The 26,996-nt window shown below is 43.7% G+C and overlaps 1 protein-coding gene across 1 annotated transcript in view; it reads right to left on the bottom strand.

Annotated features, from left to right (window-relative positions):
- DNAH8 (dynein axonemal heavy chain 8) overlaps window positions 1-26,996 on the bottom strand; it is a 583,322-nt gene that overhangs the window by 301,126 nt on the left and 255,200 nt on the right. The window contains exons 33-35 of the mRNA XM_078852248.1: window positions 20,847-20,947; window positions 11,343-11,480; window positions 3,400-3,640 (exon numbers count right to left, since the gene is read on the bottom strand). Coding sequence (XP_078708374.1) covers window positions 3,400-3,640; window positions 11,343-11,480; window positions 20,847-20,947 — 480 coding nt within the window. The remainder of the gene's footprint in view (window positions 1-3,399; window positions 3,641-11,342; window positions 11,481-20,846; window positions 20,948-26,996) is intronic.

Here is a 26,996-nt window from a genome sequence, read left to right as displayed (position 1 = left end):
AGGTGACAAATCAGAGGTCAGAACCACAAGTCAGAGGTCCAGAGTCAAGCCACGTCAGGAAGCTGGGAAGTCAAGCTTGAGGAGCAGGAGCAGGAGGCACAAGATACACAGTCCAGAGCAGGGTGGATCTCAGTTGTTTGAACAGCTTCCTGTTCCTGTTGCTGGATTAAGTAAGGCCAAAGGGCCAATCAGCTGCTCCAGGACTGTGCCAATGGGACATCAGGGGTAGAGGCTCAAACTGAGGCTGGGCTTCATGGGTCCTGGGTAAGCAGTTGTTAGCAGGCAGCCCAGTAGAGGGGTGTTGCGAGACTGTGCCTGTGGACCAGGTTTGAGGCCTGTAGGTCATGACACTAACACAGGAGAGACGACTGAGGCCTGGTCTATACTGCCGATTAAATTGATATATGTTACATCATTCAGGGGTCTCAAAAAATCACCCCCTCAGAGCAATGTAGCTTACATCAACCTAACATGCAGGAAGGCCCTGGCAGCCACAGTTGCCTCCCGTGTGATTGGTTCTGAGATAGTGTTGGTATGGTGAGGTGCCACAGGTGTGACAGGAGCTCCTTCTGGCTCTGGAGTTGATGGAACCTGCCTACGGACCAGAATCAACGATGCTGTCTTCTGTGGTACTGAAGCAGAGGAGTGCTTAGACTGAGGGCATGTCTACAGTGTAAACTTAAGTCAACCTATGCTAGGTCAATTTACAGCCACTGCAATAATTACTACAGTGGTTCATGTCCACACTGCCCTTCTTCTGTTGGTGGTGTGTGTCCTCACCAGAAACTCTTCCGCTGACTTAAGAGGAGCAGTGTGGGGAGCTGAGAGCCAGGGCTCTCAGCTCTGTGCACAGCTCCCCTCCGATCGCCCATCTCCCCACTCCCCGCCAGCAACAGGGCAGCTGACTGGACAATGGGCGCAGATCTCCCCTCCGGAAGCCTGGCTCCCCCCACCCTAGGCTCAGATCTCCCCACCAGGAGCCTGGCTGCCCTTCCCCACCCCGAGGTTTTAGTTCCCCACTCCCCACTGTGAGCACAGCAGCAGACTTTGGGTGTGGAGCTCACCATTAGGCGCAGCTGTGCTCCCAGTGGGGAATGGGGAGCCCAGGGGGGCAGCCAGGCTCCTGGAGGGGAGCAGGGAGCTGAGAGCCCAAGCAGCAGCCTGGATGGGAGCGGGGAGCTAGGAACCTATTTTTAAGAATCTTCAATTACTTTGAATAAATAAGCACAAATTTTCAAGGGGAAAAAAAGATTTCTACTTTTGAAAGCATCTGAAATGCACCAACTTAGCCAACTAATAAAAAACCTGCAATATTTCTTCTGTTTTTCTTTGCTTGTTTTTCATTTGTTTATGATGTGTATACAGACCAAGAGAAGTAGAGATTTTTCTGAATTGGGTACTACATTCAATGTTGATTTTTAGACCTTTGACATCAAGAGTATGCCAAAAGAGTGGAAGGTTTTTGTTTCATTTTTTGTTTTGTTTTTAAAGGTTTTTTTTATAGGGGGCAAAAGTGATGGGGAAAATAATTTTTTGTAACTGGGTTTATTTTGGGAATAAAGAATTAACTCTCAGTACATCTTTGTCCTCATGAAGAGGTGAACAGCCGCTGTCCCCCAATAAGACCTTAACTTCTGAAAACGCTATTTACTGAAATGACTGAAAGGAGATAAGCCTTTTAAAAAGTCTAAGGGCACTTCTGAAAAGGGATCAAAGGGATGCTTCATCTGGATTTTTAATACAAGATTTTAATCCCAAGTGGGAATTCTCCTCATTGGTGTAGAGATTAGAAGTGAGGCAGCTCCAAGAATTCTTATGTCCGGAAGAGAGGAACATCCTGCACCCACTTGCATTTCTAGTGAGCTGGAAATGTTTATTATCTGGATTTTAAAGTCTGAGGATTTTGGCTCATATTAAGACTTACTATAAAAATTAAAAAAAAAAACATAGAAAGAAATAAAAGCTTTGCCCTTGTCTTGACTGGATCCTTATATGTTAATAACTTAGCTCTCTCTCTATACATATACAGCCTTACATATAGACCAGGCCCTGGGTATACTTTCTCAAGGCTAAAGATATGATAAAAGCATCTGAATAACCTATATTAATTATTACCTCTCAGATCTCATGTAGCTAGATTTAATTTCTCAAGACCCAGCAGTATGTTGGTGCAAGTGACCATCATTCTGATCCCAGAGCCCTGACAGATGTGACTGGAGATCGAATGACTTTGCACCCTGTGGCCACCAGCTTCTGAATCCTGTTCTCTGACAGAAATAAACATATGTGGAGGTTGACACCTGATTATTCCCAGAAGTAATATTGACCCATGTGGTGTCATTCTGCTCTTGGTGATGATAAATACATGTTGCTTCAGAACAGAATCTGAGCTGTGGGACCGCAGCTTTGTGAGCCTTTTCCAGGAATGGTGCTCTGAGCAGGCAATCTCAACGTTGGTATACATGAACCCTTTTTGCCAGAGGAAAACAGTGTTAACTAGCACTTTGGAAGACACCCTTAGAGGGGCAGGCAGACCAAAGGAAAAGCAGCACACTAATAACATTGTTATTGAAAAAGATCTGAGGATTTTACTGGATCACAAACTGAATAGGAGTCGACAATGTGATGCATTTGTGCAAAAAGCAAATGTCATTCTATGGTGCATTACCAAGGGCATCATATAAGAGATAAGCGTTAATTATTCCACTCTACTTGGCATTGGTCAGGCCTCAGATGGATTAATATGTCAAATTTTAAGCACCACACTTTAAGAAAGAGGAGGACAAACTGGAGAGAGTCCAAAGGAGAGCAACAAAAATGATAAAAGGTACATGAAAGGTTTAAAAACCTGGGTACACTTAGTCTTGAAAAAAGAAGACTGAGGGGGGACCCGATAACAGTCTTCAAATATGTTAAGGGCTGTTGTAAAGAGGATGGTGATCAATTGTTCTCAATGTCCACTGAAAGTAGGTCAAGAAGTAATGGGTATAATCTGCAGCAAGGGATATTTAGGTTAGACATTAGGAAAAACTTTCTAACTACAAGGATAGTTAAGTACTGAAATAGCTTATCAAGGGAGGTTGTGGAATCCCAGTCATTGGAGGTTTCTAAGAACACGTCAGACAAACACCTGTCAGAGATGATCTAGGTATACTTGGACCTGCTTCAGCACAGAGGGGATTGGACTAGATGACCTTTGAGGTCCCTTCCAGCCCTACATTTCTATGATTCTATAATGGACAACAACTATTTAACATACCATGCATTGTTTCAGAATAGTGTTTTATTTCATAATCAAAAAGTCCTTAAATGCATCATAAATATAACTTTTATACAATTAATATTTTGTTCTTTCCTGAAAATATAAATTGAAGGATCAAAAGCAATGTATGCACTTACCTCAATATCATCCTTATGTTTAAGAAGTGGTGCTTCCATGATGTTTCGAAGACAAAAAGAATCTGATTCCACATCAAATTGATGTCCTGTTGTTTCAGCAATGCGATTCCAATGTCTCTCCTTCATTGCTTTATTAGTCATCATTTCCAACAGTGGACATGACTCACTAAAATCATCTATTCTTTTCTTGAGGTCTAAAAATGCTTGCCAGTTTTTAAGTCCTTTGGGAAGTTTGCGGCACCTTTAATTCAGTAAATAATAATAATTGATACATTTGTACACTTCTTATATTGTTGATTTAATATTTTATCAAAAAGGACCTTGAAATATTTTAATGTATATTTGAAAAAAATAGGCGATTTAAAACAGACACCATTGTTTCACCAAAATTATTTTCTCAGTAACAATGGCTGAACAATTAGTCTGTTGACTTATATCAATTTCATTTAAATAGTGTACCAGTAATATCAGTGTCTATCTTTCCTGCAAAAATCATTGTAAGCACTGTTCTAAAAAGCATAATGTTATCCCTTCAATCCCACTCTCACACAGGTGGTGGATTAAACAGAACTCCAAGAAAGTAATCTTCTAATGCAAGTGCAAGATTTATTATCTGATAATTTTCTCTTAGCCATTTCTACCCTCATTCATTACTAATGGGTTAATTTGAAATTTGGAGAGAGATCAATATAATTGCTGAATGCTTCAGAACTAAACCTAATCCTTCAATTCAGGTAATCAGTAATATTCTTCCAAAGATGTAGAAACATTTCAGCAACTTCATTAGTAGCATTAAGACATACTTGGTATATTACAGCTAATTGTCAAGCAAATATGTCTGTCTAATTCTCCCTTTAGAGAAAAGAGGATTGCAGACATGACACACCCCTGACGTACTCCTGTTTTGACTTCAAAACTGAGCTCACTGTGTTCAAGACTACATGTAAAATTGAAATAGAAGCTTTTGATGACATTGATTATACGGAAAGGAATTCCATATGCACACAGAATGCACCATAGGCTGGTCCTGTGAATGCTATCAAAAGCCTTCTCAAAGTCTATGAAATTTACGTAGAGTTGCCATTGCCATTCTAAGCACTGTTCTATTATGTTTCGTAGAGTGAAGATCTAGTATGTGCAACCATGCCCTTTCGGAAAACCAGCTTGCTCTTTTCTAAGAATACTATCAACTGCCTCAGATATACGCTGGACTATGATCTTACACAGTACTTTGCTTGGCACAGATAAAAGTGTGATATCACGCCAGTTATTACAATCACTGAGAGTTCCTTTCTTTGGTATCTTCGCTATAACCCCATTGGTCCATTCATCTGGCACTTTTTCCCTTTCCCAGACTGATGTAAATAGAGGGGCCAGGATAGATGCTGCTAATTTAGGATTTACCTTGAACATTTCTGCATTCAAGTTATCCTTGCCAGGAGCTTTCCCATTTTTTAAGGATTTGATGGCTTGAATGATCTCTTCCTTAGTTGAGGTGTCTATGTTAATATCATGATCTTCTTCTGCCTCCTGGATGTTTGTTTCCTCTTTAGGTGGCTCCCTGTTCAGCAATTCTTTGAAATGCTCTGTCCAGCGCATTTCTTGTTCTTTTTCGGTTGTTAGTAGGTGTCCTTGTCTGTTCCTGATGAGAGTATTTGTTGGTGTCTGGCGTTTACCACTGAAAAGCCGCATCATTTTGTAGACAGCTCCTTGCTCACCACGAGCAGCTGCTTGTGTTGCCAGATTATCAATATAATGCCGTTTGTCCGCTCTCACATGGCATTTGACCTCCTGATGTGTCTTGCTATCCTTTAGCTTCTGGGATTTTGTGTCTAAAACTTTTTTCTTCAGGGCTCATCTGGTTTCTATGGCATTGCATGTGCTGTGTGTAATCCACTCCTTCCTTCTCTTCTGCCTGTAACCTAGACAGGCTTTACTGCTCTGTTTATAAATTGCTGTTACTTTGTCCCACTTCTTGTTAATCTCCTCATCTGCATTCCCCTCCTCTTCATCAAGGTCTGCAAGTGCTTGAAACCTGTTAGTTAACTGCAGAACGAAGGCTTTCTGTATTTCAAGGGACTTTAGCTTGTCAATATCATAACGTCTATGTCCCTTGTTTGGTGGACCCACACTTCTCAGTTTTAGCTTGATGGAGGCTGTCACAAGGTGGTGGTCGCTGCCAACATCTGCACCCCTTCTCACTTTCACATCTGTCAGTGAGCGTCGCCATTTGCCATTGATCATGATATGATCAATCTGGTTCTTACCTCTGCCATTTGGAGAACACCATGTGAGCTTGTGGATTTCACAATGTTCAAACAGGGTTCCGCTGATGACTAGTCATTCATGTTACAGAAATCAACAACACTTTCTCTGTTTTCATTCATGGTGCCACACCGATGTCTTCCCATTGGTCTGTCATTGTTTGTGTTGTCCTTACCGACCTTGGCATTCAGGTCTCCCATGACGATAGTTAGGTCATGGCATGGTAGTCACTCTAACTTCGCTTATAGTGTAAGGTAGAATTTGTCCTTTACTTCTTTATCACTGTCATTTGTCGGAGCATAGCACTGAATCAGAGTGATATTATGTTTCCCTTTCAGTCTGGCCCTCATAAGTCTGCTGCTGATGGCTTTCCATTCAAGCAGGGAATGCTTCACTCCCTTCTTCAAAAGGATGGCAACACCCTCATGGTGTTCTCCATCATCCTGTTCAGAAAACAGCAAAGTTTCTCCCAAGGCTGTTGTTAATCTTCCTGATCCTGTCCATCTGCTCTCGCTGACACCCAGGATGTATAAGCTGTAGCATCTCATCTCTGCTGTGACCTGAGCTAGCTTCCCTGTTTCGTACATTGTCCGTACGTTCCAAAAAACAAGTTTGGTTTTTGTCTTGGGGTTGAGCACTTCATTCTTCATGCCAGTGGCTTCCTTTCGGCTTTCAGCACTGGCAGTCATACGGGTCATTGACTCCTGAACAAGCAATTTAACACTACAATCATCATTGCTGAGTATGAAGCTTGGCTGAGATGGTGGAGTCAGACAGTGGAAGAGGGTGGATTGTCCAGCTGCTCCTCTTGCTGAACTTTCTGAACTCGAAAAAACAAATCTAGAGTTTGTTGTTTTGCTTTCCTTTTTTTTTTCTTGGTAAATTTCTTTATAGCAAGTCATTAGGTGACCAACTACCCTAATCACTTTGGAGCTGCATTCCCTGTCAGGATCGTCATCACTCAACCCTCAGCCCGCCCACTCCACCCCTTCCCCCAAGCCTCTACCCTTGACCCTCCTCTTCTCCCCCCCCCACCTGCTCCCCCTTTAATTTTCACTCTGCGTCGTCGCTCCTCCCCCCTCTCTCCCCTCCCTTCTGAATGCAGCAAGCCAGCTGATTGCCACCGCAGGAGGGAAGGGGGTGGCAAGCCGAGTCCTCGCTCCTCCTCCCTCCCTCCTGCCCAGGGCAATCAGCTGGCTTGCAGTGTTTAGGAGGCAGGAGGGAAGAATGAGGACTCGGCACGCAGGCTCCCACTCCCTTCCCCACCACCTCCTGCCCAGGGCAATCAGCTGGTTTGTGGTGTTCAGGAGACAGGGGAGGGTGGGGGAGTCTGCGCGCCGAGTCCTTGCTCCTCTCCCTTCCCTCCTGCCTCCTAAACACCGCAAGCCAGCTGACTGCTACGGGCAGGAGGCGGGGGGAAGAGGGGGATGGCGCTGATCCGTGGGGTCTGCCGGAGGGCGGGAGGCGCTGTGGGGTGTTGGGGCGGCATAGGGAGCCTTCCAGTTGTGGAGAAAGCAGGCAGCCAAACAAGGTAATAATGGAGCATTGCACAACTTTAAATGAGCATGTTCCCTAATTGATCAGCAATGTAACAACAAAACAATGTTAACTGGGATGACTTTAAGTGAGGAGTTACTGTACAGCCAGCTGTCCTGGACTCCTTTCCCACTCATATTAGCCTCCCAGGGGATGCTGCCCATCAGTTCGCCGAAGGAGTCAAAGTCTGCTTTTCTGAAGTCCAGGGTCCACATTCTGCTGCTCTCCCTTCCTCCTTTTGTTAGGATCCTGACCTCGACTTCTCTTGATCACTGCTGCCCAGGTTGCCACCCACTTCTACTACCAATTCTTCCCTGTTTGTGAGCAGCAGATCAAGAGGAGTATGACCCGTAGTTGGCTCCTCCAGCACTTGCACCAGGAAGTTGTGCCGAACACTCTCCAAAAACTTTCTGGGTGGTCTGTGCAATGCTGTACTGCTCTCCATTCCTGGTCCCTTCTTACGGAATCTGGTAAAGCGTATCCACCTTTCTTACAATTGGCTGTCAAGAAGATGGGGTATTCCATTTTGATTTTGCTGATTGCCATAAACCATTCAAAAGGGGCAGAGAAACCTTGTTTGAAGAAGTATTTTCAATTATGTCAAAAACAGAGTACAAAGTTTCCTCCAATGAAACTGAAGGCAATTTCAACATAGAAACCATTCTGCTGATTAATTCTTGGAATTTAATGGCATCCTCAGATGGTGAAGCAGCTTAGGCAATTCAAATGTTTTTGTCTGGAGAGGATATGCCCATAAAGTCCTGGTTGTGCAAAATATTTGTCTGTACAGGAACCTCAACTTCCTCTTCCTCATCATATAAAACATCTTGAATTAGAATAGGGGACTTGTCTCATTTTCAGATCCATTAGTGTAGGATCCAAACATCTCTGATCAGAATATTCCTTCAAGTCTGTGTGTCTTGAATTTGTGTAACTTAGATCTGAATGCTGTAGACCCGCAAAAACCTCTCTGGTTTGATGCTGAACCAGAGGCATGACTTTGGAAGAAGGTTGTATGGAAGGCCCAGAGCTGACCAATAAAGCTAAGGAATCCAGGAAGGTACTTGCCAGTCCTGCAAATTTGTCCAGTCCAGTAGTATGTGAGAGTCAGGGGGTAGATGTGCTTGTAATAGTCTGTGTCTAACAAAGGTCCTGTCATTGAAGTCAGTTCTTCCTCTGAATATGGATCTGAGCCTGTTCTTAACATTGTATTCTTAACATTGACACAGGAGATATCGTTCTTCTAGGAGAGCCAAGGTGTCCTGGGAGGTGGAGGCAACATAACCAAGGAGTCATCTAAGTTCCTCTTCTTCTCAGAAAGAGTGTGTGGAGACAGATCATTATCCAAGTCTTTCTTTGCTATAGAAATATCAACTGTACCCGAGGAGTACAGTTCTTCAGACACCTGTAGGGACCCTACATTAGATGCTATCAGTGCTGGTATAACATCTGGGCTGCAGATTTCCTTAGAACAGTCCAATGAAAGTGCTCAGTGTTCTTAGAATCCCCTTCCTTGTGTCTCAGATCTGAATGTTCATGATCTGAGGGAATCAATGAATCTCTGGAAAGGTGTTCTGACCTGGCTTTTTTCTTCCTCAGAACTGAGGGCCCTAGTTCCATAGAATTTTCAAGCATAAGTCATTTATCTTCCAAACCTGATTTCCTTGACTCTGGTACCTTCTTTGCAGCCAGGTCAGAGGACTTTGGAACTGGAGCTCATTGCCAAGACTGACGGTTTAAATAAATCTGTTAGTCTTTAAGGTGCCACTGGACTCCTTGTGGTTTAACCACAAAAGACTTTGTGGAACTTGAAGGACTTGGAGCCAAACCAGGCCTCTTGCTTTTATTATCTGAAACCTTAGACACCTCAGATCTGGAGGTTTTAACTGATAAGGAGAGCTTGGAATCTGTTTTACCTGTCCTTCCTAGCTCATGGTGTGAAAGTACATACATCAAGCAACAACAAGGAGAATGTCCTGCTCCTAAGCGAGCAAGCATGGGCATCTGACTCTGGAAAAACTGCCAGACATAATCCACATCTTTTAAAACCATGCTTCTTGATCTTTGGATCTGCAATAACAAACAGTAACTAATACTAACACTAAGTGCTAACTATCTAACTATTAAAAATAATAAACATGGCACCTATTGAATCCAAAGAAGGCTCACATCCATCCAGGCAGCAGTTAAAAGGAACTGAGGTGGGACTGGTAACCACTGCTATGCCCCCTTTTACAGCCATGCCCTCAAAACATGATCAGATGCTGAGGGCGGGGGCGGAGAAGGGCACATAAACAATCAGGCACTACTAATAGAAGCCTGCACCATTCAACCACACCAGTCGGTGCATATCTACAGAGTGGGAATATGCAGAGGACACTTGAAGAAGAAAACCCATTTCTTCACCTTACCCCTGAGGATCATAAGAATCCTGATTCATCATGGGAGGAAAAGGGCTTTGTAGAAGGCCTGCTTTTTTCCTTAGGGAACTAAGTACCCACTTCAATACTGGGGTGGAGTAGAGATACGACTTTGAATCCTTTCAGGAGGTTTTGTACTCCAGCCCAGTTCTGATGCTGGACTTACCCTCTGGGTTAGACAGATAACATCCTTCTCCTCCCTCTTCCCAAAATATTCAGAACCTCCAGGCTTTTCTATATTGGAGTCACAGCTCCTGAGAGAACGTGATGTCCTGACATATCTGTTCAACTCTGAGCCTTGTGCCCTGGCTATGCAAGGTTTGGCTAGCTATGAACAGGTAGGCTATAATTTGCCCTCTCTAGTGCCAGTACATGCTGCCTCACATAGGGAACACCACTTAGATTTAGCCCAACATTTGTGGGAGAGCACTGCCTGTGAGGAGGGCGGGCAGAGGAATCCCAGAAAGGAGGCACAGCAGTGACAGATCTAGGTGACTGAAACCATCACACTATCAAATACCCAATCCAAGGGAGAAAGAGAACATGGAAGAAAGATTATAAATTACTGCTGCACAACAACAAATACAAATTAAAGTTATAAAACAAAGTGCACAGGAGAAACTGAACCACCAATTTATTATGCTACCAGAGGCTGGACATCTGGTAGCTTGAGCTGAAGGATGAGGCGTTGTCCTGGAGCCTCCAGGAACAACTTTGGATTGCCTACAAATTCCACAGGTGGGGGGCATTAACCCATTAGTGGTGACAGAGGAAAGAAGCTATGCTGAACAAAAAAAAAATCTATTCTGTCCAATAAACCTAGCCCCCATCTTCCATGCTATATATTTCCTCACATAATACTGAAGCTAATTTCTAAAGCACTAAGAATAAAATAAATTAAAAAAATTAGAAAACTTTTTTGTGAGCAAACTATAACTCATTAGACTTCAAAGTATCAAAATATTTTAAATTTTTCAAGAATACTGGAGTAGTACACCTACTAATTATATAACAGGAACGCCTACTGTAAAAGGTGTTCAGTTTCTCAAGTTATTTTAGGTTGCCTATATATTTTAAGAATAGTATACAATGTTTCAAGAGATTCTCAAATTTTAATCTTATAGTCAATACTGTAAGCCGGTGAGCTAGCTCACTAGTCCAGGTAGGATCAAAGTAACACCTGAGTCTATTGTAGGTCCTTGTCTCTGGGCACAGTTTTTTGATTAAACAGAAAACTTGGGCAAAATACCCCAATATATAGTTCACCCAAGATTGTTTACTGTTCCCAGTGGCTTTTCCCTCACCTCTCTCGGTCTCTCCCCATCCTTGCCCTGAGCCAGGGATTTCTGCAGCAGCTTTTCTACTCCCTACAGTTCACTCCCTAAGCCATCTGTCTAGAAATCACCTAATAACTTGGTTCTTTCCCCTACTGTTTTCCAGCACAAAGCTCCTGTTGGTCTTTATAAAGAACAGGTAATCTTCCAGTTGTCACCTGAACCTAGCCCCACAACCTCAGCAAAGAGGCACCTGATTAGTAACAGTTGGGGCTGGGACTCATATCCCCTCAAAGGAGCCAGTCACCCTTTGACAAACACTATTAACAAATTTTCCAAATTTATCTATATATCAAGATGCTTTAAAGATACTAAGTTATTTGTAATGCAATTATCATTATTTATATTCAAATTTAACCTGTTAAAAAGTTCATATTAGGAGAAATACCTGTTTTGAAAGTCCAAAAGTTCAGCATTAATTTTTTCAATATCTACATCTGTCCAAAGTATCTCATAATACCCACTGATATTGTTCATTACAGTATCATATAATCCATATAATTTCTGAAGCAAGCCAAGCTCCTTCCTACAAGATAAAAATCATATCAACCATTAGAATCAGCTACTGAAAGACAGTGTAATAAATTCTGTTCATTTATTATGAGTACAGAAGAATAACTAAAATCTTTTTAGAATGCAAGCCTTTGGGGATAGAAAGCTGTGTCTATGTACTCTAGCGAAGAGAACAATAACAGCAATCAAGTAATAAAACAATGTGAAGTACTAGTATGAATAGCCCAATAATCAAGTTGTTTGATATTAATAACAATATTGCAAAAGTTTCAGGTAGACTAATTCGGGGCTTGCTATGTGGGGGGATGTTGGGGGACAAACCAGACTGATTTGACGCGCATTAGTTCACATGCAACAGGCAAGCCGCACTTTAATAGCATGCACACAAGTCAGCTGTGCCCTCTTTCAATTGGTATCATTGCATTCACATGGTAGCAGCTTGCTGTGTACTAAACACATGGCATTCTCTGAGGATATCTTATGGTCCTTTGCTTCGCCGCTCAGCAGTGTGCATTCTGGGATTTTTCCTTGCTATGCATTGTGGGATGCATAGCAGAAGCCCAGTAGGTTCACATTTATAAAAATCAAGTGCTTCATTTCTGGGTATGCTAGCACCATTTTCAAATTGCTGTTGGCCAGTATGGATCCAACAATGCTCCACAAGACTATGTTGGCAACTATAAATATGCAAAAGCTGCTTTGGCTGTATTTCAGCTTTTGAAGCTGGATAACTTTGATTTTCGACTTGCCCAGTGCACCACCAAGCATGATGTGGCATCAACAGAAGCTTGAGCTTCCACAGCAGCACAGGAAGCCAAATGACAATGAGGAAGAAGAGGATAATGCTGAGCAACTGCTACTCCAGGAGCTGTTCCTGGAGCAGCCTCACACCATGCAGCACTGTTTCTGGGTTCAGGGAATCATCATCAATTGGTGGGAATGGATCAGTCTGCAGACCTGGGATGACTAACAGTGGCAAGAGAATTTCAGGATAGTGAAGGCAACCCTTTTTAGATATGTGCTGAACTAGCACCAGAACTGTAGCAGCACTGTACCAACATGAGATGTCCCTTACCTGCGGAAGAGTGGGTTGCCACTGCCATATAGAAGTTTGCCATCCCTGAATGCTACCAGTCTGTAGTCAACCAAATAGACATAGGAAAGCGAACTGTTGGGGCCATTGTCACAAAGGCGTGTGATGCAATACATAAGGTACCATTGCACTGGTTTACAAACCATGACAATGATCAAGAGATTATTGATGACTTTGCCTATATAGGGTTCTCAAGGTGTAGTAAGGCAATTGATGGCCTTACATGTGCCTATTATTTGCCACACACACACACCAAGGCTCAGAATTAATAAACAGAAATGTATGGGTATTTCTCCATAGTGTTCCAAGGGCTGGTTGACCACCATAGCAGGTTTACAAACATAATTTCAAGATGGTCTGGAAGGATGCATGATGCTAGGATCTTTTGAAACTCAGTACTATTTTTAAATTAATGGAGAAAGGGCAATTTGCTCCCTGTGGACATTAATGGTGTGGAGATTGCTCTGGTTATCCTGGAAGACCCATCTTATCCTCTGCTGCCCTGGTTAATGAAGCCATTCAAAGGCCACTTGTGTAATGGAATGATAAGCTGTATTATACTGTTGGGCCACTAGGTGGCATTGTGGCAACATACCTTATTTGAGCCATACAGGCAGAACATTAAAGGCTCTTGTATCTGGTGTGAATCTTGCTCAGAAGACAGTTCTGTAGTCAGTCTATTTCTGGTTGAGGAGCATGACATGGTGTCAGAAGTAAACAAGTACCCAAGGAGAACAAAAAAGAGGAAAAAAGCAACAAAGGTTGCAAACAGAAGGGAAAAAAAGCAACAAAGGTGTCCACTAAGATATTCTGTACACCCAGCAGGCTACTGATATAATGATGCTGTGCCGAATGCATCAATTCTACAATTTCATTGCCTCTGCAGAAAGGGATGGTGATCTCACTCCTCCCTGGTGCTTATGTAGAACATTCATGCTATGTTGTCTGTCATGACCTTTATATGTTCGTCATTGATCAAAAATGGTAGGAAATGTGCACAAGCATTCCTGACCAGTCTGAGCTCCAATAGGTGGATACGGAGCATTGATTCTATGCGGGACCATTTGCCCTGAATTGTGTGACTGTCTAGATGAGCTTCCAAGCCCAGTAAAGATGTGTCTGTTATCAGTTTCAATGTTGGAGGTGGCTGTGTGAAGGGGACCCCTATGCAGACATTCTGAGGATCTTTCCACCACTCGAGAGAGTCTTTGACTGTTGACAGTAGTTTGTTTATTCAATGTGTCTCTATTTGGTGTGTATACCGTTTTGAGCTATGCTTGAAGGCAATGCATGTGAAGTGTCATGTGACTTATCACAAGTGTGCCTGCCACCATGTGCCCAAGTAGTTGAAGGCAATTTCTGGCCGAGATCTGGGAGTTGGTCTGAATGGTATCTATTAAGACAGTTAGAGTGTTGAATCTGTGTAGTGGGAGGAAGGCTTTGGCCTTCACCGCATCGAGATAGGCTCCTATGAATTCCAGATGGTGTCCAGGAGTCAAAGTCAATTTTTGAGTGTTCAGCTGTAGTCCCCATTGTGTGAATACATTTATAGTCTTTTGCATGGCCACTGGGTGTCATCAAAGGATCATGCCTTGAGTAGGTAGTCATCTAGATACAGGTACATCATGTTTCCTGATTTGTGAAGGTGGGCCGCTACCACAGATAGGACCTTCAAGAACACGCTGGGTGCAGGTGACAGGCTGAATGGAAGTACTCTGTAATGAAAATGGTCTTGACCAAAAGTGTACCTGAGGAACCTTCTGTTGAATCACAATGTGAAAATAAGCATCTTTGTAGGTCAAGGACTGAGAAGCAGTCTCCCTGGTCTAGAGATGGAATTATTGCTGGTAGTGTAACCATCTTTGTGCCTTTCCATATTTGTTTAGTGCTCTCAGATTGAGAATGGACCTCCATCCTCTGTTTTTTCCCCAATATTGGGAAGTATTTGTAATAGAAACCCTTCCATCTGTGTTCATTTGGAACTGGTTCTATAGCACCAAGGTTTAGGAGATGATTTATTTCCTGACATAATAGGCTCTCATGAGGAGGGTCCCTGAAGAGGGTGGGGAGGGAGGATGGGTAGGAGGGAGGGAGACAAAATGGATTGAATAACCATTGGAGATGATCTCCAGTACCCATTTGTCTGATGTTATCTTTTCCCAGTTTTGTTGAAAAAGAACAAGGCAGTGTCCAAAGGGATGTAGATGGTTCGAGTTTTGCAGCAATTGATGATGGCAGTGGTTCTTTGGGACCTCAATCAAAGTATCAAAACTGATGTTTCAACATTGAGGGCTGTACACTTGAAGTTTGGGGAACCATCGGCTTTCATTTCTGCACCTGTTGTCTTCTGCTGGGGTTTGTATTGTCTCTGAGGTGGAGGAAACTGGGCTGGTCAGGATCTTTGTGATGTCTGTGACTTACTGTATTGTCTTTTTTGTGCCGCTGTGTAGCTCCCCAAAGAGCATAATGTGGCTCTTCAGTCCTTCAGTGTGTGTAGTGAGGCATCTGTCTTTTCTGCAAAGAGTTTGGATTCTTTGAATGGAAGGTCCTCCACGGTCATTTGGACTTCTCTTGGGAGAATGGAAAGGTGAAACCAGGAAGCTCTCCTCATCACTACTGCCATTGATATGGAGCAGGCAGCTGTGTCTCCAGCGTCTAATGTAGTCTGTAGTGCTGTCCTTGCCAGAAACTGGCTCTTGGCAATGATGGCTTGGAATTGTTCTCTTTGATCATTTGGGAGATGTTTAATAAAGGCATTAAGTTTTCCATAATTGATATAATATTTCACCATAGAGCCTGGTAATTAGCAATCCGAAATGGTAGGGTTGCTGATGAATATGACTTCCTGCCAAATAAGGCCAGTCATTATCAGTTCTTGTAGTAGGGTGTTGATTTAGCATGGTGCTGTTTGCCATGTGTGTTTACAGTATATACAATAAGGGAATTTGGGGGTGGTTGGGAAAATAAAAAGTCCACAATCACTGAGGGGACATAATATTTTTGTCTGCCCTTTTACATGTGGGAGTTATCATGGCCAGAGTTTGCCAGATGACCTTGGCTGGGTCTAGTTGAGCCTTGTTGATCAGGAATGCAATACGTGCTGGTGAGGATGTGTGGAGGATGTCCATCATCTTGTTTTGCAACTCCTTTACTTCTTCAAGGCAGATCTGAAGTGTCTCTGCCACTCTCCTAGTGAGGTCTAAAAATTGTTCAAAGTTATGTGCCGTAGATGGTGGAGGAGGCATCACAGCTTCACCTGGAGTGGATGATGAAATGTTTATTGCTCGAGTAATTTCTTGATCAAGCCTTGCCTCTTGCTTCTCAAAGGTCTCCTCTTGGGGATCAGGGAGTCTACAAATGGAAGCTGAGGAAGATCATCTTACTCTAATCCTATGGGAGACACTTGAGGTCCTAGAGGACTGGTGTCTATAGGCTACCCATGAGTCCCAGTACAGCCACTGGAATGGTGTGAAGGGCCTGGGTGATGGTACACAAAAATATCCATACCAAATGGGTGGGCCTTGTCAGTCCTGTCATGGTTCTAGGTGACTGGTCCCTTAGCATTGCCCTGGGAAACTTTGCACTTAGACCGAAGATAAGTTATCATTGTCCTCTTCCTTTTCACTTGATAGAGGCTGGTGGTGAGTGTCCTAGTACCACAGGGAATTCCAGAGACTGAGATGTGGTCAGTACTGCACCGCACCACCGATACCAAGCAGCAGGGATTCGAGTTTCTCTGAAACCAAGAGGTGCTTGGAGAAACGAAATTCCTGTGGTACTGCCATGGTAATTGGTACCAACAAAGTTTGTCTAGAATGGCCAATGAGTATCAAGGAGTCAGTGGTAGCTGTAGTCTTTTGTCTGATGATCAGCCAGAAGAGGTCTCTGATTGAAGTGATCAGTACCACGGCTTTCCTTGCCTCCAGAGGTGCCGTTTTAGAAGAGGTATTCTGGTCTCTACCACTTCTCTTGTCAGATGGTACTGATGCTACTGAGCTGTGCCCCTCTGGTTTTTAGGCTTAGTGCTGGTACTGGTAGTTGAGGAGCCTAATGTCTCATGGGTACTGCGCTGCAGCTCTGTTGGTACCAAGGTCACTGATTTTGCCAGGGATCTCTTTCTCCTGGTCAATTCTTCAATCTGAGAATAGCTCTCTTTTCTGAGCTTTTGTGAGAGGAATCAGTAGATTTCCTCTTTGATGCCACCAGAGTATGATGTGCCATGGACGTTGATGGTTGCATCGGGGATTGTTGCTCTGGGGGAGTCCAAGGACTAGGGTCAGTGGCTGCTCTCAGAGAACTCTCCATCATCAGGAGCCTCAGCTTCAGTTCACAGCTCTTTCTTGTCCTTGCCTTCAATTTTTGACAGAAGGTACACTTCTCTGGTATATGAGCCTCTCCTAAGTATATATTTTGGAAATGATAAGAATGTAGAAACTTTAAGGAGTTGTAATGGAATGCTGAACTGTACTATACTGTTCAGCCACTAGGAGATACTGTGCATAAAAACCAGCTAACTACCTTTTGTAACTGTTGTTCTTCAAGATGTGTTGCTCATGTCAATTCCATTCTAGGTGTGTGTGTGTGTGTGTTCTCACATGCGCGGCCGTCAGAGATTTTTGCCTTAGTGGTACTCATAGGGTCAGCTGTGGTGCTCTCTAGAGTGCCGCAATCATGCTGTGGTATATCAGGCACAGTCGGCCCATGCCCTTTCAGTTCCTTCTTGCTGACAACTATGACAGAGGGGCAGCAGGGTGGGTAATGGAGTGGACACGAGCAACACATCTCAAAGAACAACAGTTACAAAAGGCAGATAACTGTTTTTTCTTCTTTGAGTGTTTGCTCATGTCGATTCCATTCTAGGTGACTCACAAGCAGTATCAATGGAGGTGGTCTTGGAGTTCACCGTCATGCAGCTTGCAGCACTGCTCTGCCAAAGCCAGCGTCATCTCATGCCTGCTGGATCAGTGCGTAGTGCAATGCAAACGTATGAACAGACGACCAGGTGGCGGCCCGACAAACTCTTGGATCAGAACCTGAGCAAGGAAGGCTGCAGAGGATGCCTGCACTCTAGCGGTAAGAAGAAACTGAGAGGGCATGGGCTGGCAGCACCTGATATACTGCAGCATGAGTTCACCAGGCAGGACAGATGTGGGGAGGAAAAAGGAACATAGGTAGATAGGTCATGGTGTAGGCTTCAAAATGGTCGATAATCAGGGCTTTAACATGAGACAGGTCAGTTTTTTGGCATGAGCAGTTTCTATTTTGAAAACATGTATTGGTGGGGGGCAGGAGGAGGCCAAATGTATGGGATGAAGAAGGGAGTTGAGGAGGGGGCTGGAGACTCAGAAAGGCTCCTAGTTCATATCTGCCTAAAATGGCTGTGGCCATTAGGCTTCCGGAACAGAAGGTAGCATGGCAGTATAGCATAATAATAATAATAATAATAATACATTTTAAAAACAGTTAGATACATGACAAGTTTTCCTCAATAGGATGTGCCTCCTCAACCCTGGCCTGTTTTTCAGGCTAGAAACTGGCTAGGAATCACGCTCAGTTCCTGCAGGGCAGGAATCAGGGTCACTTTCTACCTGGCAACAAAGTTCTGACTCCTGAACACATCTTGGCTTGCTGGGGACAGCTTTTCAGGAGGCTCCTCATGTTCATCCTCCAATGACTCTTGCTGCTCATCCTTGGAGTGGGGCAGGAAAGGGGGAGGTAAGTTTCAGTAGTGGTGTAATGCAGGGGTCGGCAACCTTCGGCATGCGGCCCATCAGGGTAATCCGCTGGCGGGCCGCAAGACATTTTGTTTACATTGACCACCCGCAGGAACAGCCCCACGCAGCTCCCAGTGGCCGCGGTTCGCCGTTCCCGGCCAATGGGAGCTGCGGGAAGCGGTGGTCAGCACATAATGTCGCATGGCCCACCAGCAAATTACCCTGATGTGCTGCCTGCCGGAGATTGCCGACTTCTGGTGTAATGGATCAAAATTGTGTCCAGCTCCTCAAAAATAGACAGATCACATTTCCACTGCTGGACTTTTCCTGGTATCCTTGGTTTTAATGTACATTCTCCTGGGCTGTTTGGTCTTTATTCTGCATTGGTGGGTGATCTGGTTCTGGTGCCTTGCAGACATCTGCTTAGCAATGTACATAAAATCTTCTTTATTCCAGTGCCTGGCCACAAGAGCTTCCTGCATTGATGCTTCTTCCCAGATTGTGGATAAGATCGAGCGTCTCAGTATAGCTCCAGGCAGCTGCTCAAGTAATGTTGTAAGGCAATCTGACAGCAATGCAGATACTTTTGAATTAAGGAGCAAATGGGGACATCCAGCCAACTTGACACCAGAGCAGTGGAGGGCACACAGGTATATGGACAAATCAGTGATGGTCACCCACAAAGCAGCATGGGATAGCAATTGGAGGACGGCCAAAGTAGTGCGCAGCTGCAGTGCATGAACATAAACAATAGACTGAACTAACACAATTCTTATCAAACTTAGTTCACTTTGAAAGAGGACTCCAGAGTTTGATAAATGCAGTTAGTGCATCACAATGAATGGTGTTTGTGCATGAAAGTGTTTTCAAACCATATTAGCTCAACTCAACCCAGTTTAACCCCCCTGTGTAGACAAGCCTGTATTGCCCACATTTTAGTTTTTATTTGAAGATGCCTTTTTATTTGAAGATGCATTTCCCTCCTGAAATGGTTTAAGTTGGAGGAAATGCTTAACTGGTTTGTACAGAAAGGCCAGATAAATGAACTTCTGACCAAAAAGCTGTGGAATATGAGAGGCAGGGGGATGCCCAAGACTATCAAATTATAGAATAATGCTTGAATAGGTATAGCAGAAATGGATTTAGCAGGGGACAATGGGTTTGACATGAGTTTGCAAGATTATATTAATAAAATTTCTAATTAATTTTGGGATGCCTTTGTATAGGCATTGTATCATGGACCAGAATGATTGTTGCTTTTTATATAGCTGAGGTTGGACAACCGTTAGAATACTGTATATAGTTCTGGCTGTCTCAATACCAGAAAGTTTTCAATAAATTGGATGGAATTCATAGAATATTAACAAAAATTATTAAAAAGCTGGAGGACTGAAATATTTATATTTAGTATTTAAATGATATCATACCAATACATTTATCTAGGTAGAGTAACCCAAATAAAAACAAAATACCTTGCTCTCATATTATTCCAGTATAAAGGAATGAGTAAATAGAAGACAATACAATACAATATTGTACAAATATCAAATAGGCAAACACAGAGAGAAATGAGTGAGTTCATACTCACTATATATATACTCACTCATTATATACTATAATTAGAATTCTATGAAAGGCCAACTTTTTAGAACAATTATATGAATAAGGGTAAACTTTTAAAATTTCTGGACCTGATCTTTCAAAGGAGCTATGCTGATTCACACTTGCTGAGGATCTGATCCTCTGTATTTTGATACAGGATCAAAGTTAAAGTTGTTTCGATGTTAAATGGTCTGTGTATATGTACTGAGTGTTAAAAATAGTGGCAGAATTGTTTGCCTAACTTTAGTTTTCAGTTGCTATGGTTTTTAATACTTTGGGGTTTTCCAGATACGTTTAACGGTGTATCTTTTCTTCAATTGCACAATCCTACCTGCAAGTTAACAAAGATTCTGTGTTCTAATCTCCCTTTGTGGATTGTTTTGCTTTTTTTAATTTAGCCTACAGCTGCAAAAACCTCTGTGAGCCATCCAGAGGAAGCTTGAATACTGTTCAACTGTTTCTGAGACAGGCATGCAAATTTTTTTCCTGGAGTACATGTAATACTTATATCATTTCCCCAGTTACACCAATTCCCCAAACCCTCAGATTGTCTCCATCTCTGAATCCCCAGCTAGTCCCTGCTGCTTGGCTCCAGATGCTGGTCATTCCTCACTCCCCAACTGAAACACCACTTCCTGGCTCCAGTCAGTACCACTTTAGAGCCCAATTGCAGTTTTTACTTCCAGCCAGTCCCACTTCATGGACAGAGCACCCAGTCAGCCATGACTCTGCAGTTCCAACTCCATTCTAATTCCAGACCACAGCTGGTCTTCACCTTCCTTCCTATACCTCAGTTTTTTCTCCTCCCTCTGCTAAGAGTTGCAGGCACCCTGCTCTTTTATACCACATAAGGTCTGCCAGAAATGATGGGATAAGTACATATTCTTTTGTACAAATGCCCTTTTTCAATTCACTACAGCATTTCTAAAGTACTTAACATATTCTTGAAGATAGCTCTATTTTCCATTACCTGATTTTATGTAAAACTTCATAGTCTGTGACAGGTAATCCAAACAGCTGTTCACCAGATGAATAAGTGACAAATTTCCGCCAGAGTTCATCAAAATTGGCCTGATCAAATTAAAATTTAAAAATGCAAACAGGATATACATTTGGTAACTAAGAGATCCTCTAATTATCATAAACTGCTGTCCAATTATAAAGCTATCTTAAGTCTGCAGTATGTATACAAAGAAATATCTAATAACATCTTTTGGTCTCCAAAGGACATACATTTGATTTTAAATCCTGTTCAATTTCTACCTACAGTGGGGAATGTTTTTTCTAGTGTCAACAAGGAATGCCACAATAGCAGCAGATTACAATTGAACAGATTTTTTTAAAACACTGTCTCATTTAATATTACATATGCTCCAGCTAAACAGAGAAAATGTGCACAACAAAGATCTGAAGGAATATTTTATAAAAAAGGATGCGCACTTAAAGCCACATTATATTATCCAGTCAGGAGAAATTAAACATTGTATTAGCTGGTGTGGACACAACTAGAAAAAACCATTAAATAGAGACAGAATTATATAACTTGTCAAGCAAAGAGTACTGCCAGAAGATTGGTAAAAAGCAAATATAGAATCAATTTTAAAAAAGGAAGGATAAGTGATTCTGACAATTACCATTCCACAAGTATAGAGAATTGAAAAATATTTGTATTACTTTTTATAACTAACATACGCCTTTCAGTTTATCTGGGTGATATTACCGTGCCTGAATGCGTAGTTAGATCAAGAGGGGCTGTAGAGAAGGAAAGTAGAAAAGGATAACCCATAGCCTAGATAAGAAGCATCCCCTCACACACAATAGTTACGTTTATAGCCATGAAGAGGGACTTCTCAGCTCCAACCCTGGCAATGTGACTGTTTGCCAAAGCTGAGAATCTGAACATCAAAACATTGGTCTATTAAAAGACATGCCCTACAGAGAAGGAGGGGTGGGGGGAGTTTTCAGCAGCTGCAGGTTGACCCAGATACACGGACTGGGAGTGAGGGATCTGCAGCAGACAAACTGTAATTTGGTCCTCAAGAGAAGAGCGGACACTGAGGCAAACCCATGTCCACCTAGGGGCTTGAAGGGAATGCCAAGCACAGGTAACACAGTATACACAGAGATCTGTTATTTTAAATTTTTTTCTCTGAGTGATGTGAATCTTTTAGCAAATAAACCATACTTTTTTTGAAGAAACTGCTTCTGTCTCACTGCATATTGTTGCTTTTCACAGGCTCCTGAAGGAAAACTCTTGCAAAGTGCCAGGGATTGCTAATAAATAACACAGTTGGCAATAGAGTCAGGTATCAGGTTTTCAGCTGGAACTCCCGGTCGAAAAGGGAACCTGGCAGCGTCCAGACAGCTGTGCTCTAAGTCCGGTTACTTGTAGTAACCGGCCTCTTCCACTGAGGGGGCAGGAAGAGCAGCAGCTGTGGCTGGAGCCACGAGGAGCTGCTCTCTGCTCCCAGACCTGCTGAGGATCCAGCAGTGTCTGGAGAGACGCGAGTGCCGTGACCTGGCTGGGTCACTTGATGGTGAGCTGGATTCCGGGACTCCAACAAGCGGAGCAAGAAAGGGGGGGTACTCAGAGCAGGGATGGGGGACAACAGCCCAGGCACCTGCAAGAGGGGTGGAGAGGGCGGCAACAGCCCAGGCAACAGGTGTTCCAGAAGAGGTGGGGCAGGGAGAGGGGCGACAGCATGCAGGGCAGCAAGGGGGCGAGCAACAGGTGGGGAGGGGCAGCGGTAGCAGGCGGGCAATATACAGGGCAAGGAGGGGGGAACAGGCAAAGCTGCACATGGGGCAAGGAGGCAGCAGAGAGCCTGGGCTGCCCAGCCGCTCTCTGCAGTTGGATTGCTTTGCTGACCCGGCAAGAAAGTCCCGTGGCTCATGGGCCCTGCCCCCTGTCACCATATTCCAGCTCACGAGCCACACCGAAAAAGTGGCCTTGACTCATTTATAGCTCCACAAAGGCCAAGCACACTTGGCTCCTAAAGCTGGCTGAGCCCCGTACAGGGCCTGTGCTCACCAGGCTGCTTTGTGTCCACACTTAGCGTCCCAGGGACCAAGCCACCAGGCAGGGGAAAGCTCCCTGAAAGGCAGACCCCAGCCCAAGGATGGCATGTAAGCATCTGTAGGGAATTGATTTCCTGGGGAGCAGGATTGCAGTCTAGGAGCAGGATACTTTGGAAGGGCATAGGTCACACACGTGCTGGAAAGGGAGTTTGGGCCAGTGGTTACAGCAGAGGGACTGAGAGATAGGACTCCTGGGTTCTAATCCCAGCTCTGTTACAGACTTGCTGGGTGACCCTGAGCAAATCATGTGCTGCTCCGTGCCTCAGTTTCCCCTTCCATAAGAGGATGGCAATATCCACTTCCATTTACAGTGTACTTTGAGATCCCTGGCAGTGAAGCACTAGATCTGTGCTAAGCATTACTGTGACGAGTGGCTGGATCATGGCTCAGAGCCCACTTGCTCCACGCAATTTTCCAGTAATGTTCTCAGAAGTCTGGGTGGAGCTCTGAGGGTCCCCAGGGAACTGGGAAATGAATAGGAGGGCTTAGTCCCATTGCTAGTGAGGCAAAAATTCCCATTGTTATTGCCTCCTAAACCAACCCCATCCAAGGCAGCCTCAGTGGAGAGGCCACCATGAAGGGGCCCCCCAGGCATTTTATACACTGGGAGTGACCATCCAAGATAGGGATGGCGTCCCTGCATGTAGTGCACCGCTTAAATCCTGGGGAGCCAGGCATATTAGCATCAGCTGGAGGATGACACGAACAAGAGGGAACTTTTTTTTTTTTAGGGATGAACTTATCAAGTAACTAGAGTGCTAAACTAAGGGAAAAGAGTATGTAGAATGAGTAAGAGAAAAAGTTTTTAACGAGTCTGCTGAGCTCTGAATCCAGCCAGGGACGGTAGAGAAGGAACAGAGGAGATCGGCCGTGAATGCACACTATTAAGACAAGACTGGAATGTAAGGCAGGCTCTGCGCATGCGCAACCGGTATGGGTGCTGTAAAAATCTCCGAACGACGGCGCAGGGGCGCACTGACACCTGCAGTGGAGCACCCACAGGGACATCTCTCAAAGAAGAACTATCAGTTGCATACATACAAAATGGGAAATGATGGCCTAGGAAGGAGTAATGCGGAAAGGGATCTGGGGGTCATAGTGTATCACAAGCTAAATATGAGTCAACAGTGTAACGCTGTTGCAAAAAAAGCAAACATCATTCTGGGATGTATTAGCAGGAGTATTGTAAGCAAGACATGAGAAGTAATTCTTCTGCTCTACTCCACAGTGATTAGGCCTCAGCTGGAGTATTGTGGCACCACATTTCAGGAAGGATGTGGACAAATTGAAGAAAGTCCAGAGAAGAGCAACAAAAATGAATAGAGGTCTAGAAAACATGACCTATGAGGGAAGATTGAAAAAACTGGGTTTGTTTAGTCTGGAGAAGAGAAGACAGAGGGGATGTGATAACAGTTTTCAAGTACATAAAAGGTTGTTACAAGGAAGAGGGAGAAAAGTTGTTCTTCTTAACCTCTGAGGATAGGACAAGAAGCAATGGGCTTAAATTGCAGCCAGGGCAGTTTAGGTTGGACATTAGGAAAAAATTCCAAACTGTCAGAGTGGTTAAGCACTGGAATAAATTGCCTAGGGAGATTCTGGAATCTCCATCATTGGGGATTTTTAAGAGCAGGTTGGACAAACACCTGTCAGGGATGGTCTAGATAATACTTAGTCCTGCCTTGAGTGCACGGCACTGGACTAGATGACCTTGAGGTCCCTTCCAGTTCTATGATTCTATGCTCTACCTTGGGTTTTGTGAGGGGCAAGGCCAGATGGCTATAGAAAAGTAGTGGGAGATAGATATATTAGTTCCAGGCTAAACAAATCCCTGGTACCAGGATAAGTGAAATGGCAGCTGCTCCAGGTCAATTAAGACACCTGGGGCCAATTAAGAACTTTCCAGAAGGCAGGGAGAAGGCTAGGTTGATTGGAACACCTGAAGCCAATCAGGGGCTGGCTGAAACTAGTTAAAGCCTCTCAGTTAGTCAGGTGGGTGTGCATGTCAGGAGCTGTGGGAGGAAGTTGTGCTGTTGGAGAGGCTGAGTAGTACACACCATATCAGGCACAAGGAAGGAGGCCCTGAGGTAAGGGTGAAGTGGAGCTTGAGGAAGTGAGGGCTGCTGTGGGGAAAGTAGCCCAGGGAATTGTACATGTTATGTTTCTAAAAGGTCAGCTACCATAACTGATACTATTAGGGTCCTGGGCTAGAGCCCGGAGTAGAGGGTGGGCCCGGGCTCCCCCCCCAAACCTTTGCCCCCTGATTAATCACTGAGACTGGGAGACAACAGAGACCGTGCAAAGAAGGATAACTTCTCCTCACCTCCCTCGCTGGCTTATGATGAAAATGGCTTAGTAGACTGTGGCCCTTGTCTCTAGAGAGAGAAGGGTTATGTGCAGGGTCACAGTGAGCCTCTGAGGCTAGCGAAATCTGCCAGGAAACGCGGGACCCACGGAGGCAAGGACAGAGCTTTGTCACAGTTTATGCAAATGGTATTGCACAGATCAGATCAAATCAAACAATAAAATCTCACCTTCATTTTCCTGTGTACTATGTTACCAGGCTCTAATTTAATTATAAGTCAATGGGGGATATTAAGTGAAATCAGGAAAAGCTCAATACAATTGTACATTGAAAGAGAAAGAATGTTAAAAGGCTGAGTATGCACTAACTATGCTCCTTTCCTGAGCCAGAGTCTGACCGCTGTGCCCCAATTTGGCAGGCGGGCAGGCTCTGCATCAGCTCCTCCCAGCCCGGCTCTGCAGGCAGCAGGTGAGTCCCAGAAGACGGGGGAATGAGCAGGGTGTGTGTGTGTGGAAAGCGAGCGATGGGGGAGAAGAAGAGTGAGTGGGGGCGGGGCCTCAGGAGAAAAGGTGGGGCAAGGGTTCAGTTTTCAGCTTCTAGATAGTTGGCAACCCTAGCTGGCAACCAGGGTGTTGTAAGCTGGAGGCCAGTCAGAGAGTGGTTGCTTAGCAGGATCCCTCCTCAAAGAGAAGTTGATGAATGGGCCTACCACTTGAAAGGGATAAATCAAGGGACTTATAAAGGGTCTCACAAAGGACAGCCTGTCTACTGATTATCACAATAACTATAACTTATTTCCTTAGAAAAATAATTGAATCAATATTATGGCAAAAAAGTTAAATATTTAGCATATAACCAATGAACAACAAACTTGGCCAAACAAAAATCACTCAACCTATAGTAAGTACGATACCATCACTGTGATATTTGAGCCTTGATTGCATTATTTGACAGCACAACAAATGTAGACAGAAGAAGTAAGAGTGGCCAACATAATACACTTGAATTTTACAAAAGCATTAAATATAGTGGGCCTCTACCTTGTAGAGTCATTTGTATCTGTGCAGACTGAACATAAAGCATTACTCTTCCAATCTGGAAGCACATTATGTGCAATTTGCATTCACTCTTCACAGACACAAATGACTATACAAAATACAGGGCAGTGGAGTAGCAGGTACAGTTTCTCAAAATATTAGTTTCAAAATTACCATAATTCAAGCAGACATGGATAGGAACACTGTTGCATAAACCAAAAATTGGTTTTAGGAAACTATCAAACTCAGCAGCAAGTGTCTAATGAGGAAAAAAAGATTAAAGGGAGCTAGAGGTGTTGGTTTTGAAGAAAAGACATACGGCCATTTGACTGTGACTAACAGAATGAAGCAAAGGTACATACCAACTGTGTATCTTTGCTGCAGAAATCCATCCCTAAAATCCCCTGAGAATTTCTGTTTCTAATGCAGAAAATGTCTGTAGAAAACACACTGAACAAATTAAGTTCTTCTTCTTGTTGTTATTATTTGCATCACAGCAGTGTTTCAAGGTCCCAGTTGAACATAGGGCCCACAGTGCTAGGTGCTGTATAATCACACAGTAAGAGACAATCCCTGCTCTGAAGAGTTTATGATCTAAGTAATTTACAGTGTAATGCTCAAGCTTATCCATCAATTCCCGTGTTCCATAGATAGTAATGGATCTTTTTCTAAACTCACTTTGATTCACAACTATGACTCTCAA

This window comes from Lepidochelys kempii, chromosome 3, assembly GCF_965140285.1.
Source record: "Lepidochelys kempii isolate rLepKem1 chromosome 3, rLepKem1.hap1, whole genome shotgun sequence".
Classification (NCBI taxonomy): domain Eukaryota; kingdom Metazoa; phylum Chordata; order Testudines; family Cheloniidae; genus Lepidochelys; species Lepidochelys kempii.
The sequence above is the reverse complement of the archived record's forward strand: the minus strand, read 5'-3'. Positions and strand labels throughout refer to the sequence as shown.